Source organism: Schistocerca gregaria, chromosome 10, assembly GCF_023897955.1.
Source record: "Schistocerca gregaria isolate iqSchGreg1 chromosome 10, iqSchGreg1.2, whole genome shotgun sequence".
In the NCBI taxonomy this organism is placed as follows: Eukaryota; Metazoa; Arthropoda; class Insecta; order Orthoptera; family Acrididae; genus Schistocerca; species Schistocerca gregaria.
The window spans coordinates 199,012,655-199,029,597 of NC_064929.1; the positions used below are offsets into that span (position 1 = coordinate 199,012,655).

A 16,943-nucleotide genomic window follows, 5' to 3' on the forward strand; every position below is an offset into this window, starting at 1 on the left:
GTATTTTGACTAATAGTGTTTACAGAAATGAACAAAAAAACAATACATGTATAGGTAAATTTCAATTATGTTACAGAATTTACATTATGGGACTCTACCTACAATGGATTAAGAAGCAAGGAGGGGCAGCAGCAATGGGCCAGCAAGCTCAGCAGAAGAGTCGCCGCGTCTATGAGGTCGTCAATAGCTCTGCTGGCTTCTACAGCCTGCCCGTTGCTGAACACTGCAGGTAAGCATGACAGTCTGTCCATTCATTCATTGTGTTCTGTAAATTCCATCATGAAGGAGAGTATTCATGGACGAGGAAAGTCCAGTTATGGATTAAATACTAATATCTTTGAGAGCCATACAGTTACAAAGAGATTAAATATAAAATTGCACTCTTTTTCTAACGACTTTATTTCAGAAGCCTGCACTTTCAAACATTTGTTACCTTTGGTATATCCTCCACCAAGTGTCATTTTATTGTTGTTATTATTAAAAGCATATGTATCTGTAGCGTATTATAAGTGAAGGTGATGGCAAGTTATATTTGAGAGGGCGGAATTGGAGACAGTAACAAACTGCTGAACTCTGACCCAACTTTGACATTCTATGTGGTTTACTGTATTTCATCTCTGAAGATAATCCTCTACAGACAGGGATGATAGATTAGATAACAATTTTATCTATCAATTTACAGTGTCTCTGCCCAAGCGTTTTAACAGAAGTGTCTTGATATTGAACGACAACAGGCTAACAACCTGAAACTTCCTCATACAGAAATAATCTTTGAAAGTCATAGAAAAGATAATGTTAGTGTAATTATTCCAATTTTTCTGTTTACAGAAGCCGCATGAATGTGCCATTCAGAATAGCTGGTGGAGATGCAGCTTTGGAGAAGAAATTCCTGGAAGGTGCTGAAGAGAGAGGCATGCAACAACTGAAGGGCCACAGGTGAGGAGTCTAGTATCATAGTAGTTTTAGCACAATGCATTATCTATTCTTCCACTTCTGGGCTTTACCCAGTAGATTTAAAGCTTGTTCTGTGTTCATTAATTGTCTTTCCATGTATTCTACTGGTCTGCATGTAAATTAAAACTTATTTGGAGCCCAACTGATGTCCATTCTCAATTTTTGTCCATGCAAACTTAATTACTCTTCATTGATTTCTTTCAATAGCTAGCTCTTGCCACACTGTTGTATTTTCTATGTGGTGCGCTGTATAGTAGTTTATAATTTTTCTGTTTAAAACAGCTGTTATTGCAATTATTTGGCCATTCATTCTTCTGAAGAACTGCTGGAGGAGGCACAGTTTTATGGTATTTTACTTGTTACGTTGTTGTTGTTGTGGCCTTCAGTCTGAAGACTGGTTTGATGCAGCTCTCCATGCTACTCTATCCTGTGCAAGGCTCTTTATCTCTGAATAACTGCTGCAGCCTACATCCTTCTCATATATGAAATGTATTTGTGATTTCAAATAAGGACAACCATCAGCTGTGGAATGGGAAGAAGACAGTGAAAATTTGTGCCAGACCAGTACTCAAACCCAGATCACAGGTGGTTGCCTTTGGCTATCTGTGCAAGACTCACGACCAGATGCAAACATTCATATGTTGTCAACCATGCGTCTGTGACCTTTACTCGTGCATCCATTATGTATATTTCTGTACAGGTTAGACACTTGCCCAGTATCAGCAGAACGTCCTTCTCAGTCTGCTTACTGTAATCATCTCATAGTCTCCTGCTGGGATGTTTACCTCCACACTACCCTCCGGTACTAAACTGGTGATTCCTTGATGTCTCAGAATATGTTCTATTAGCTGATACCTTCTTTTAGTCAAGAGGTGATTCCTTTTCTCCCTAGTTCTATTTAGCACCTCCTCATTCGTTACATACCCTATCGCTTCAGCATTATCCTGTAGCACCACATTTCAAAAGCATCTATTCTCTTTGTGTCTAAACTGTTTATCGTCAACATTTCACTTCCATCCTAGGCTATACTCTGTACGAATCCTTCAGAAAAGACTTCCTGACACTTAAATGTCCATCCAAGGTTAACAAATCTTTCTACTTCAGAAATGCTTTCTTTGCTGTTGCTAGTCCACATTTTATATTCTCTCTACTTCAGCCATAATCAGTTATTTTACTGCCCTAATAGCAAAACTCATCCACCACTTTTAGTGTCTCAATTCCTAATCTGATTCCTTCAACCGCAACTGATTTAATTCAACTACATTCTATTGTCCTCTTTTTGCTTTTGTTGATGTTCATCTTGTAAACTCTTTTCAAGACACTGTCCATCCCATTCAATTGCTCTTCCAAGTCTTTTGATGACATTGACAGAAACACAATGTCATCATTAAACCTAATTGTTCTTATATCTTGTCCCTGAACTGTAATTCCTCCTCCAAATTTTTCTTTGGTTGCCCTTATTGATTGCTCAATGAACACACTGATTAACATTAGGGATATTCTACAGCCCTGTCTCACTCCTTTCTTAACCATTGCTTCCCTTTCATGACCCTCAAACCTTACCGCTGCTGCATGGTTCTGTACAAGTTGTATATAACCTTTTGTCCCCTGTATTTTACCCCTGCTACCTTCAGAATTTTAGAGAGTATTCCAGTGGAAATTATCAAAAGCTTTATCCAAACCTACAAAAGCTATAATGTACTTTGTCTTTCTTCAAACTATCTTCCAAGATAAGTCGTAGGTTCAGTATTGCCTTGCATATTCCTACATCTCCCCAAAATCCAAACTGATCTTTGTCGAGGTTGGCTTCTACCAGTTTTTCCATTCATCTGTAAATAATCTGTGTTAGTATTTTTGCAACCCTGACTTATTAAACTGATAATTTGTCATATTCCTCCATCAGCATTTTCTTTCTTTGGAATGGGAATTATTACATTCTTCTCTAAGTATGACGGTATTTCCCTTATCTCGCACTTCTTGCACACCCGGTGGAATAGTTTTGACAGGGTTGGTGTTCCCAAGGATATTAGCAGCTCTGACAGAATATCATCTACTCCGTGTTTCAACTTCTCACTGTATTCCTATCTTATCTTAATCTACATCCTCTTCTCTTTCTATAATCCATACACATTATAAAAATGGATGCATGGATTTATATATATGCGTGTGTGTGTGTGTGTGTTTTCCATATCTCTTACTAAACATCTGGACTGATTTCAACCAGACGTGGTACATAAATACATAGCTGTCAGGCAACAATTGATGTGGGGGTATGAAACACCTGCCTATCACAGTTCAGAAGATATGACATCATGAACAATGAGATGCATGAAAAACTGCCACATCATGGATGACATTTAAATGTTTCGCTTCTATGCTCTTAACTGTTTCACAATAAATTTCACAGATAGTACCACATTTCTCCTACATGCACTTACAAAGCTATCTCGTGATACCACATGTAAACACTGAGATGTGTGAAAGTGCCGCATTGTACATGACATTTAAATTTATTACTTCTTGCTATTAACTCTGTTCACAACATATTTCACAGGCAGTATCCACATATGTGACTGAAGGTCATTACTCACAGTGTTGTGAATGGCTGTGATGTGAGATCTGAGTGGGGTACAGTCAAATGGGGGTGTGCCCCAGGGAACAGTGTTGGGACCAGTCCTGCTCCTTATTTATATAAATGATAAGCCCTCTAGTATTATGTGGAACTCTAAAATACTTCTGTTTGCTGATGACACTAGTTTAGCAGTAAAATATGTATGCAAAACCCAACATTTTAATTTCACAGAATGGGCATATTTTTAGTGAAACTGAACAGTTCAAATTTCTAGGTGTTCAGATAGATAGTAAACTGTTGTGGAAAGCCCACATTCAGCATCTTGTTCAAAGACTTAATGCTGCCGTTTTTACTATTCGAACAGTATCTGAAGTAAGTGATCATTCGACATGAAAATTAGTCTACTTTGCTATTTTCATTTGCTTATGTTGTATGGTATTATATTGTGGGTATTTTTGGCACAGAAACAGACAGTTCGGGCAATAAATGGTATAAGTTTGCAAACCTCTTGTCGACCCCTGTTCACTAATCCGGGTATTTTGACATTGGCCTCTCAATATATATACACTCCTGGAAATGGAAAAAAGAACACATTGACACCGGTATGTCAGACCCACCATACTTGCTCCGGACACTGCGAGAGGGCTGTACAAGCAATGATCACACGCACGGCACAACGGACACACCAGGAACCGCGGTGTTGGCCGTCGAATGGCGCTAGCTGTGCAGTATTTGTGCACCGCCGTCGTCAGTCTCAGCCAGTTTGCCGTGGCATACGGAGCTCCATCGCAGTCTTTAACACTGGTAGCATGCCGCGACAGCGTGGACGTGAACCGTATGTGCAGTTGATGGACTCTGAGCGAGGGCGTATAGTGGGCATGCGGGAAGGCCGGGTGGACATACCGCCGAATTGCTCAACACGTGGGGCGTGAGGTCTCCACAGTAAATCGATGTTGTTGTCAGTGGTCGGCGGAAGGTGCACGTGCCCGTCGACCTGGGACCGGACCGCAGCGACGCACGGATGCACGCCAAGACCGTAGGATCCTACGCAGTGCCGTAGGGGACCGCACCGCCACTTCCCAGCAAATTAGGGACACTGTTGCTCCTGGGGTATCGGCGAGGACCATTCGCAACCATCTCCATGAAGCTGGGCTACGGTCCCGCATACCGTTAGGCCGTCTTCCGCTCACGCCCCAACATCGTGGAGCCCGCCTCCAGTGGTGTCGCGACAGGCGTGAATGGAGGGACGAATGGAGACGTGTCGTCTTCAGCGATGAGAGTCGCTTCTGCCTTGGTGCCAATGATGGTCGTATGCGTGTTTGGCGCCGTGCAGGTGAGCGCCACAATCAGGACTGCATACGACCGAGGCACACAGGGCCAACACCCGGCATCATGGTGTGGGGAGCGATCTCCTACACTGGCCGTACACCTCTGGTGATCGTCGAGGGGACACTGAGTAGTGGACGGTACATCCAAACCGTCATCGAACCCATCGTTCTACCATTCCTAGACCGGCAAGGGAACTTGCTGTTCCAACAGGACAATGCACGTCCGCATGTAACCCGTGCTACCCAACGTGCTCTAGAAGGTGTAAGTCAACTACCCTGGCCAGCAAGATCTCCGGATCTGTCCCCCATTGAGCATGTTTGGGACTGGATGAAGCGTTGTCTCACGCGGTCTGCACGAACGCTGGTCCAACTGAGGCGCCAGGTGGAAATGGCATGGCAAGCTGTTCCACAGGACTACATCCAGCATCTCTACGATCGTCTCCATGGGAGAATAGCAGCCTGCATTGCTGCGAAAGGTGGATAGACACTGTACTAGTGCTGACATTGTGCATGCTCTGTTGCCTGTGTCTATGTGCCTGTGGTTCTGTCAGTGTGATCATGTGATGTATCTGACCCCAGGAATGTGTCAATAAAGTTTCCCCTTCCTGGAACAATGAATTCACGGTGTTCTTATTTCAATTTCCAGGAGTGTATATTCTTTACTGTCATTTCCTGTTAACAATATCAGCTTATTCCCAAGAATAAGCAGCTTTCATTCAGTTAATATGTAGCAGAAATCAAACCTGCATTTGGCTCGGACTTCATTAACTCTTGTGCAGAAAGGTGTGTAGTGTACTGCTGCATCCATTTTCAGTAAGCTACCACAAGAATTGAAAAATCTTACCAGTAATCCACTTGCTTTCAAATCAAAACTGAAGAGTCTCCTCATGGGCCACTCCTTCTATTCTGTTGAGAAGTTCCTTGAAAATTGAAGCTGATTCTTATGTTGAATACTTGTACTTAAACTTATGGCTTGACTTTTTTGGGTTGATTAACATTTTATTTTAATGTTATTACTTTTACATTGTAATTTCATGTACTGACAAGTTCCATGACCTTGAAGATTTGCTCCTCAGTTTGGTCCTACGGAACTTGATGTGTAAATAAAATAAAATACACAAATGTACCATTGCATGACAAACAGTTCAAGAGATATGACATCATAAATTCTGAGATGCATGAAAAAATGCCTCAACATATGTGAAATTTTAGTATATTTGTTTTTTATTACTAAAACACTTGTACAGTTGAGTCAATTAAGGAAATCCTTGACACCTGGCATTGATTTTGTCAGCTTCCAATTGTGAAGCACAAACGGCTGTAGGTGAAAATGATAGCCATCTATAGAGCTATGAAGAGGCAGTGCTATAGACACAATTACAAAATCATATTGTAGACACACGCTGTAGCTGTATTTACATTTGTACAGTATGCATGTTTATTTGTATGAGTGGTTTTTAATTTGAAGGGTGTTTTTGTGAAAACATTTTTGGCACTTTACTACAAAAACAGCATTTTTTGTGTTTTTTTCTAATAGAAAATTGGGAAAATGGGTTCATTTGCAATGCTGGTCTTGTTAGCTAGTGTTTCTATACATTTACTTGGATGTCTTCTTGCATTGTCTGTTATGAATCATGACTCACAATTTCTACATCAGCAAGTTCTTCACATAGAGCTTTATTTCTTTTTAGAATAATATTCCAAAATTCTCTACAGACATGTTCTGCAAAGCATAGTGTACTGCATCATGCATGACAGAGGATACTTTCTATTGCACCACTTATTAAGGTTTCTTCCTTTTCCATTCTCACATGGAGCAATAGAAGAAAGACAGGTTAAATAGCTGTGCACACTGAGTCTAATCTCGTATTTGCGGTCTCTGCGGGAGGTATGTGTAGGGGACCACAGTGTATTCCTATATTCATCACAGGTAATGCTGTTTCTTTAAGCATTTTAAGTATAGTAGTTGGTGTGTATTGTCAAGTGACTGCCAGTTGAGGTTGTTTGGCATTTCCATGACACTCTCCCATGTGCCAAACCAACCTTTGTAATTTTGTATTTGTGGTCTCTGCAGGAGGTACATATAAGGGGCCGTAGTATATTCCTATATTCATCACAGGTAATGCTGTTTCTTTAAACATTTTAAGTATGGAAGTTGGTGTTTATTGCCAAGTGACTACCAGGTCAGGTTGTTTGGCATTTTGGTGACTCTCCCATGTGCCAAACCAACCTGTCACCATTTCCTTCTTTTGTATACATTCAGTATCCTTTGTAGGCTCTTTTTTGTGTGTGTGTGTGTGGGGAGGGGAGGGGGGGGGGGTCCTCACACATTTGAGTAATGTTCAATATCATGTTGTCCTCAGTGATTTTAGTTCCAAATGAATCTTCTCTCCAGAATACAATCAATTAAGTCTTACTTTTAGAGACATAAGCATCATATTGTTTACATCATCAGTTCAATGGGTGACAACTACACTGTTCAGAAGAATTAGGGGAACAAGTGAAACAATGTCTGGTACATCCCTAAAGGTTCTCCTTCTCCGTGCAATCAGTGGATGAGAAAATGAACACAATCCTCCCCATTTTTATTTTTCTGTTATTCTTATTAATCTTTCCTACCGGAGGAAAAAGCCAAAAGTTTTAAAAATGAGATTAGTTTCTTGTACTTTTCTTGTGTGTCTACAGAGAGCCATTTTATCTACCTGTAAGTTTTTAGGCCCATAAAAATAAGGTCAATTTTCTCAAAATGTTCCTGTTATTTCACCTATTCACACGCTCTTTTTTTACAGGTCTGTGGGTGGCATCCGGGCATCACTGTATAACGCCATCACCATGGATGAAGTAGAAGCCTTAATAAAGTACATGACTGACTTCCAGAAGGAGCATGCAAAAAAGTGAAAGCTTCTTGAGACAGCCGACTGATACTATATGAAATGTGTGCACAATACCTTCCGATTTCATGCTGCGATATTTATATTTGAGATGGTGAAAGTTGCATCCAGATGTAACAAGGGCAGCTAAAGACTCATTTACGAAGTAAACGTGTTTGTGATGACCCATTACTTCCCGCTCTCTCTTATCTTTGAAGCAAGTAACTGGTAATTTCAGCTCATTCCTTTGACACTGTACAAGACAAGTCCATCAAACTTTTGTATTTTTATTTGCATAGTCTGCAAGACAATAAAGAGAAAATGTTACACTTATCTAGATTATTTCTTTTCATTTATCTCTGTTTCCAACTGATAGTGGATAGCTAACACTTGTATTTTAGTTACAAGGGATGATCAAAAACTTTTGATTTGAGGGCACTGCTGCAGCATATGCACGTCAATGTAGTGACACTCCGTTGTGTATATATAAGCAGTGACATGAAGGCAAGGGATAAGTGTGCATTTGTGTCTTTGCAACGTGCATGCAGTAAATGTGGAAACGTGAACTACGGCAATGTTATTCATTTCTTGGCTGCTGAAGGACAACAACACATCTATCAGAGAATGAAGAATGTGTGTGCAAGTAAGGTCAAACTTCAGGGAAAACTATGATAAGGGGTGCTGCTGCTTCGTGACACCACACGTCCCCATATCGCAAAGGTCACAACACAGAAGGTACTTGAGCACTCGCCCTATGGTTCTGATCTCTCCCCGCACAATTATTGTGCCTTCAGTCCCTTAAAAAAGTCTTGAAAGGAATATAATGCCTGTTGCACGAGGATGTGCAACAGGCAGCTACAGACTTCGTCACACAGCAGGACACATTATTTTACCAACCTGGTATATCAGTGGGATGATTGCCTCAAAGGTCATGGTTATTTTGCCTGATTGGCATGGTGAATCTGGACTGTAGGCATTCAAACAGCAACGTTTTGATTGTCCCTTATACTAAATTATCCTTAAGTTTTAAGCAAGCATTTATTTATTTATTCTTTGGAGTGACTTTCCTGTTTCTGACTTGGAAATTAATCTAGGCTATAAACCACACTATACAGCGACTGATGATTGGACCTTTAAGGATGAATCAGTAGTCTGCTGTGGCAATTTTACATGAGGAAACTGTAAATTATAAAATTTTAAATGGTGGCTATTGGTACCAGGAGGTAAATATGACCAGCCATTCTATCCCTTTGTGAGAAATCAGTAGTCTGCCATATCATATTAATGTTTCTATAAATATTATTATTTTTTGATTTTGGACAGTTGGGTTGAGGGGATGAGGGCGGATTGATAGGGGGTCAAACATGGTGACCTAATGGACTGGTCCTCCCTGATTTTCTTCATATTTACAGGGCCCAGAGTTCAGTTTCCTAAAGTAGTATTGCAAAACTGTCAAAAAAAGAAAAAAAAAACTTGGAAAAAAATTGTCTCTGGACATCAGAAGACTTCCAAGCACTGTTAAGTACAAAACAATTTTAGTCTACTAAAAAATTCATTGGTACCTTAGCGTGTAGCATAATTGTACTGTGACCATTAACACATTGTGCACAAAACCTGTGTTGGTCTCGGGCAGCAGCAGTTAGGCAGATGGCACCTGAGTATTGCTCATGCTGTGCGTACAAATTCGTAGCAACCACTGCACTTCCTGCTGTCTGTATGCATGTAGACTGTACAAGGAAGATTCTGTGCATTGTGCTGCCATATTGTGTTAGAATTCTGAACTGCCTGTAGTCTAAAACAGCACTTTGTACACTGCCACTCTGTGTCAGCTGTCGTACTGCTTTTGTCTGCAGCCTGTATCTTTGCTGGCACATTGCTCACATTCTACATTATTTTATATGGCAAATTTCAATGACTGCAATATTTTCAACTGCCCTGGAAGCAGTAATCGATGATTCTGGCTCAGAAAGAGATGTTGATTTTTCGTGAATGCATTTGTGCTGCATAAGGAGACGTGGAATAATGGTGAAAGAAAAAAGTGCACTCTCTCCTAGTTGCTTGTACAGATAGGGAATTCTTTTGCAGCAGTAGGTGATGTACAGCAAGAGATTAATTTTTCTCCAGTTTTTGGACCAAGGAGACAATGTGCAAATGTTTGCCAAAAGGATACCACCTAATGAGAAAAAATTGCAAACTTATTTGCAAAGTGTGTTTGGGGGGGGGGGGGGGGGGGGGAAATGCTGAGAAGAAATGCCCTGGTGGTGTCCAAATTATAATGTAGCTGTTAGTATGTTTGAGTGTTTCAAAACATGCCACACTCAGACAACAATGGTGAGTACACAAATTTTTTTGTCTTTTTAATAAAAACGTCATCGATCAAAACATGTAAACCTCTGCTAATTTTAATGTTTCGTAGTAGGATTTTTAATAGATAAAACAGGTTACAGTGTTTCAAGTGAAACATCACACAAATGTATTACATTCACAGTTACAAAGCTACTGTGTTAGAAACAGCAGTCCATCTGCCCCATCCAGTGTGACCTGCGGCCAATCTCATCAAATGTGTCAAATTGCTGGAACCATACTCTTCTCACTTTTTAAAAAGTTTCATACGTATCACCAAATGGAAATGTTAATTAACAAATATGGAATCATTTTTAATAAAAAATAACATCTTTTTATTTTAACCATTGTTCACACAAAAATGTATTCACAATAAATTAGAATTTGATACAAAATGTGAAACATTAAATAGAAATTCAAACACTTTTTTTCATTTCTAGCAATGAAATATTGTTATTGATGTGAATAATTTTTTCCATTTAACAAAGAGATATCGCAGATGTCTGTATCAAATTGTAATTTATTTTCATACAATCAGTAATTAAAAATTTCTATTTAAAAATATGCTTCCATATTAATTGATTAACATTTCCAATTGATATTATGTGTGGGTTTGAAGAAAGGTAGCAAGGATTGAACCAGTCACTTTATGATTACTTTCAGATTATGCTATGCTTTGAATTGCAATGTGAGCAGAATAACATGGCCAGTGGATGTGCAGTCGGCAAGGCAAGTATGGGGAGGGTGATAGTGGTGGGTATCACAGTCAAGCTCTGTAGGGGAAATGCCGAGTGCTAGAGGGGAAGTACCATTCTGAGCTGAAGCCTATACTCATTTTTTGTAAATATTAAGTGGAATCACTTCACACTCATACTTGCATGATAACCATCCAGAAATATCTACTGTAACATCTGCTTTGCTTAGTATTTAGCAATAATTCCATCAAAAATTTCACAAAAGAAGAGATTTATATTTGCCTGGCTTGTTAACCATTTGTAACATTCAGAAGAGCATCATGAGTGGTGAATTTTCAGTAAAAGGTACATTTCTCATGTTACCATGTTAAAATTTGCTTCTTTAGCCTATGCACAGCTGAGTTTACACAATGTCATCTCAGTAACATGTTATGCCGACACAATGGTGAGAGAATTCTGAAACTGTGGTTTATTAAGTGAGAAACACATGAAAAGCAAGGTGAATAGCTAATGATAAATCACATCCCTGCCATAAAAATAAACATGTAATGTGTTCACTTATGCTGTTCCAGAACCGTCAGGATTTCTCATTTAATTATCTACTTATGGCCCTTAAAAATTACTTTCTGTCATTGAAAAAGTCTGTGTTTAGCAGAGTAACACAGAAATAAAGTAGTTTTGCATAATAACCACATGGCAAAACACTCTCCTCTTTGCACACTGTTATTCGCTAAAATCTCATTCGATATGTCAAACTATTTATACAAACACGAGGAATGTTATGGATATTTTATTCTGGCTTTATAGCAATTGCAAATGAGTGAGCTACATACAATCAATTTTCTTGAAACTGGTGACAGATGCCTACACCCAAGGCTAAAGAAAAATTCAATATGTTAACTAAATTTCATATATAGCAACATATTACATAACAGGCACCAAATGCAAAATCATAGTGACTCCTATTTTTCATTGCAAACTTCTTCAAATTTCGTGCAATGTCTTACTTAAATGCAAATATCCCAATAACAATGACCATTAATGAAATGGCCACTTCATCATGAAGCTGACTTATAAAGCTATAAGTAATTGCACCCTGTTCTGTAATCACAGCTCATTACCAACTGCCTGGAAGGAGGCAGACAATGTCAGCCTCCCATTCCAAACAAGTGAATTAACTTGCCCAGCACTTAATTGGCTATGTCTATTTATCTGTTATTTGTTGTTTCAGTCTCAAACAAGAAAGATGACATTAATATTTTGAGCTTTTCCTCATTACAGAGGCTTATCTCCAACATAATAATTGACTTGGAAATTACAATACAAACAATAAACATTCTTAAACTACATTTTCAGAATATTCCTCCAGGTGTTTCGATGTTGTGTGTCCTCTTCCTCTGCGCCCATTCTCCTCATTGTGTGCCGTACATTTTGGAGCCAGATGGTCATAGGTCGTCGTCTTCTTCTTCTTCTTCTTCTTCTTCTTCTCCCCTCCGGTTCCTACTCCAGTATAAATTTTGCTATTCTGGTTTTCTCCATTTGTCGTACATGCCCGTACAGAAAGATGACACTTTGCTTAAATACACACTGACTGATATTGTATATTTGGTTTCGGTATTTACCAAAGCCTCCCCCTTCTAGTAATTGCACACTATTAAAAAATAATGCAGAATATTCCTTCAGTCTGATTTTCACCCATGCCACAGAATGAAATGCTTGACACATTAAATTCAGGGACCTTAATCTTTGCAAGATTTCCGGTCAGTTCTGTAGAAGGGAGGGGGATTAATGACCATGAATTATGAGGTATTTAAAAATCAGAGTTCTATGGAGTGTAGGTGTTGACAGGTCATTCAGTGGCACATTAATTATTTTTCATACAAAAAGAATGGAACAAAGAGTAGAATGTTGCCAATGCCAAATGTTTGGTTTTTCTTCAATCTGTCTCATAATTGCTGTCAAGTAAAAATGTAGTAAAATGTGTAAATGAGATGGGTAGGAACTACTAACTCGTGTCTGTATTATCTAAAAGGATACATTACAAATGTTTAGCGTGTAGCCCTATTTGCAGATTAATTTGTGGTGTGAATGTAAATGAGTCATGCAAAATGATCAATCGAATATGAAACTAGCTGGGAAAATGATTTCTCCATATGTACCCTCATCTTATTCTCATTAACTATGCACATAATAAACTATGGGCACAGTAAATTTATTGGACAGTGTACTTCACATACTGCTTTTCTAAATCGATGCCAACACATTTTGTGAAAACATCAACTCCTTTAGCTCAGAAATTCCTATTTAAGACTGCTGAGTAACCCTCTTACATGTTTGTGTGGGCTATATTGACCTATTACAATCCTGGTTGCAAATCTCTGATTTAAGATGCAACACGCTTCTCCAGAATGACCAAAACAAATTTAAATCTTAAATTTGAATGTCCTGTTATTGGTGTTTCATCTTTCTGCATTTCAATACTGCTTCACAGTATTAAATTCAGGAATTTGTAACACCACTGATCAGATATTGTACTGAAAGAGGTGGTATCAAAATATTAGGTATGTGTACAATGAAACAATGGCAATATTGTTTGTCAATTTTAAGAAAGCCTATGATAGCATAAGCAGAGAAAAGCTGTGGGGAAACTGCAGAAGTCAAACACTGAAGAAAGCTACAAATCTTGTAAAAGTTAGACTGGAAGGCTTAAAAGGGATAGTGGAAATGGATGGACAATATTCTACGGCTTTTGATTTAAAAACAGAAGTCAGGCAAGGAGATTAGATATCATCACTCTTGAAACTTCCTGGCAGATTAAAACTGTGTGCCCGACCGAGACTCGAACTCGGGACCTTTGCCTTTCGCGGGCAAGTGCTCTACCATCTGAGCTACTGAAGCACGACTCACGGCCGGTACTCACAGCTTTACTTCTGCCAGTATCCGTCTCCTACCTTCCAAACTTTACAGAAGCTCTCCTGCGAACCTTGCAGAACTAGCACTCCTGAAAGAAAGGATATTGCAGAGACATGGCTTAGCCACAGCCTGGGGGATGTTTCCAGAATGAGATTTTCACTCTGCAGCGGAGTGTGCGCTGATATGAAACTTCCTGGCAGATTAAAACTGTGTGCCCGACCGAGACTCGAACTCGGGACCTTTGCCTTTCGCGGGCAAGTGCTCTACCATCTGAGCTACCGAAGCACGACTCACGGCCGGTACTCACAGCTTTACTTCTGCTCAGATGGTAGATCTCACGATCTCCGCAATTTCCTTGTGAGACCCTATGCTACTTGTGCAGTCATCTGCCCATCCTATGGCTCCTATCCCTGTGACTGTCTCCATTGCAAGACTTTTCCTATGCGCCCTTCTATCGGCATCTATTCCAGCCCTGTAACTGACAAAACATATACTATCAAAGCAAGAGCCACCTGTGAAACGATGTGTCATGTACCAGCTGTTATGTAAACACTGTTCGGCATTTTACATCAGCATGACTACCACCTAGTTCTCAGTCAGGATGAATGGGCATAGGCAGAGGGTGTATATAGGCAAACCACAATATCCTGTTGCAGAGCATGCTGTACAACGTGACAATCATTATCTCGGTGCCTGCTTCACCACATGTGACATGGATTCTTCACCCATACACCAGTTTCTCAGAACTTTGAAGTGGGAACTAGCGCTAAAACATGTCTTTGGTTCTCGTCACCCATTGGTTTTAATTTATGTTAATTCCTTCCATCTCACAATTTCTTCACATTAACTGTTCGTATCTTCACTCCATTTTAGTTTTCCAAATCTTTCATTTTCTGACTTGTCTATTTTTTGCTGTCCCCCTCCCACATCTGTTACAAACAATGCACTTAGCTTTTCGCTATTATTAACTTATGCCATGATGTTTTAGTAGTAATCTCTGTCTTGCATATTACCCCGTCTTCCACCTTCAAGCTCTCAAGTTTTCAAATCTTGTCCAGTGTAATCCCCAACAATCTATCTTTCCTGCTTATCCCGTCTGGTAAGTCTCCTCTGACACAGGATTCTGGGTGACTCTTCTGAACTGTACCTCTTTCCCTAAACCTCTTCACTCATTTTGTTTTGCCCCTCTTTCCCCTTCAGTAGATTTTTTATCTATCCATTTACATCATATTATAAATAATTGATTATTTTTGTTGTTGTAAGTATACAGAGAGAAAGATAACGATTTTCAAAAATAAAATCCTGCAGAAGATATCGGGACAAATTTGTGAGGGAGGAGGATGGTGAAGAAGAAACAACAGGGAGCTCAGGGAGGTATATAATGAACCACAGTAGCACAAGGTAAGGCAAGGGGCTACAATTGACCAGCCATATCTATAGAAGATGGGGACATCAAGATTGAGAAAAGTGTTGGAGAAGACACTTGAAGTGCGAAGGCCTAAGGGTACTGACCGGCCGCCTTGTCATCCTCAGCTCATAGGCATCACTAGATGCGGAGATGGAGGGGCATGTGCTCATCACACCTCTCTCCTTGCCACATGTCAGTTTCCGAGACAGGAGCCATTACTTCTCTATCATGTAGCTCCTCAGTTTGCCTCACGAGGGCTGAGTGCACCCCGCTCAGCCGACAGCAGTCGGCAGACCGGATGATCACCCATTTCAGTGCTAGCCCAGCCTGACAGGACTTAACGTCTGTGATCTGACGGGAACCGGTGTTAGCACTGCGGCAAGGCTGTTGGCGAAGGCCTTTAGGAGAACCAAAACTAAGATGAAGGGACCAGGTGGCCACGAATCTTCAGATATTTTGAGCAAGGGAAGAAGATGCCAAGGACAGAATGCTGTTGAGCAGTTTGCTTGATAAAGCCAAAAATTGACTGTGGTTTGTAGAGGAGGGAGGGCAAGAGTAAGTATTTATGTCATATTATCCAGTGATATAAAAAAATTTAATACATAATAAGGTTAACTTCAAACACAACCGGAAATCATATCTGCGTGACAACTTCTGCTCCTCCTCTCATTCTCTTGTATGAATGTACCAAACACCCACCTTAACATGATAGCTTGTGCACGTCTTGATATAGTCATGTTTCTTACATGCTGGGCTGTGTTTAAAGCAGATGGACATTGTGGCAAGTCCATTAGCTCCATCCATAAAAAAATTTATTTATGAAGAATTTTGAGGACATTGCCTTTGACATTATTCCAACAAATTTCTTTTATTGTTATGTTGATAATACCTTTGTTATGTGGCCCAATGGCCATGTAAAAATGGAAGAGTTCTTGCAACAACTGAACAGCATTCATGACCATGTCAAGTACATGATGCAAAGAGATGGTTATTTGGTTGATCGGGGTGGGGGGGAACCAAACAGAAAGGTCATCAGTCCCATACCAAAGGTGACAGAAACTAAGGGAGGAACAACACGAGCATTACAGTACAGTCAATGGGGAAAGAAAATGTGCGAACAAAGAGGCAAAAAATATGTTGGGCCAGCAGTAAGAGAAGGGGGCATCCCAAAGGCACTACACACAACGATGTACCAGCACTGCCACTGACCCATCCCAGTCCCCACACCATGCCGTGACTGCCACATGGCGTGGCAACCCAAGGTGGAAAAGACACAAGAAAGGGAGGGGGAGGGGGGTGGAGGGGGGGGGGGGGAATGGCACAAAAGACTACACAAAATGTAGGGAAAAGGGGGTAAAAACCTGGACGGCACAGAGGTGAGGCTGGAGACCTCCCAAGCTGACACAAACACTGATAGATACCAGTTCCAGAAGGAAATTCACCTACATAAATATGGGAGGACAAATCACTTTTGTGAAGAAAACCAAACTGAGGATGGACATAACTGTGCAAGGATCATCTGCTAAACACCCAGGAGAAGAAAGGTGAGAGCACGTATTTAGTATGAAATCCCAAGGGTATCAGGAGTTCAGCAAACTACAGATCACAGGGGTAAATGGGGGACCACGCAACTGCAAAGGGGGGGGGGGGGGGGGCAGCTCAGAGTAAAAAACCAAGGGAAGCTTGGTATGGTTGATTCAAAGACGGCAGAGAATGCTAGATTCCTGCTCGGAGAGGCAGTGGGAGCAATGCCACCTGGTGGGAGTCCGCTTGATTTCACAAAGTTTATTACTCGCGAGTGGTCTCCAATAGAGAGTGAGAGAGAGAGAGAGAGAGAGAGAGAGAGAGAGTATTTTGCCA

At 40.4% G+C, this 16,943-nt stretch overlaps 1 protein-coding gene across 1 annotated transcript in view; it reads left to right on the top strand.

The window, feature by feature from the left end:
• LOC126293368 (phosphoserine aminotransferase) overlaps window positions 1-8,057 on the top strand; it is a 120,770-nt gene extending 112,713 nt beyond the window's left edge. Inside the window, exons 10-12 of the mRNA XM_049986570.1 lie at window positions 77-229; window positions 829-936; window positions 7,644-8,057. Coding sequence (XP_049842527.1) covers window positions 77-229; window positions 829-936; window positions 7,644-7,752 — 370 coding nt within the window. The 3' untranslated portion in view covers window positions 7,753-8,057. The remainder of the gene's footprint in view (window positions 1-76; window positions 230-828; window positions 937-7,643) is intronic.
• Window positions 8,058-16,943: the final 8,886 nt, after the last annotated feature.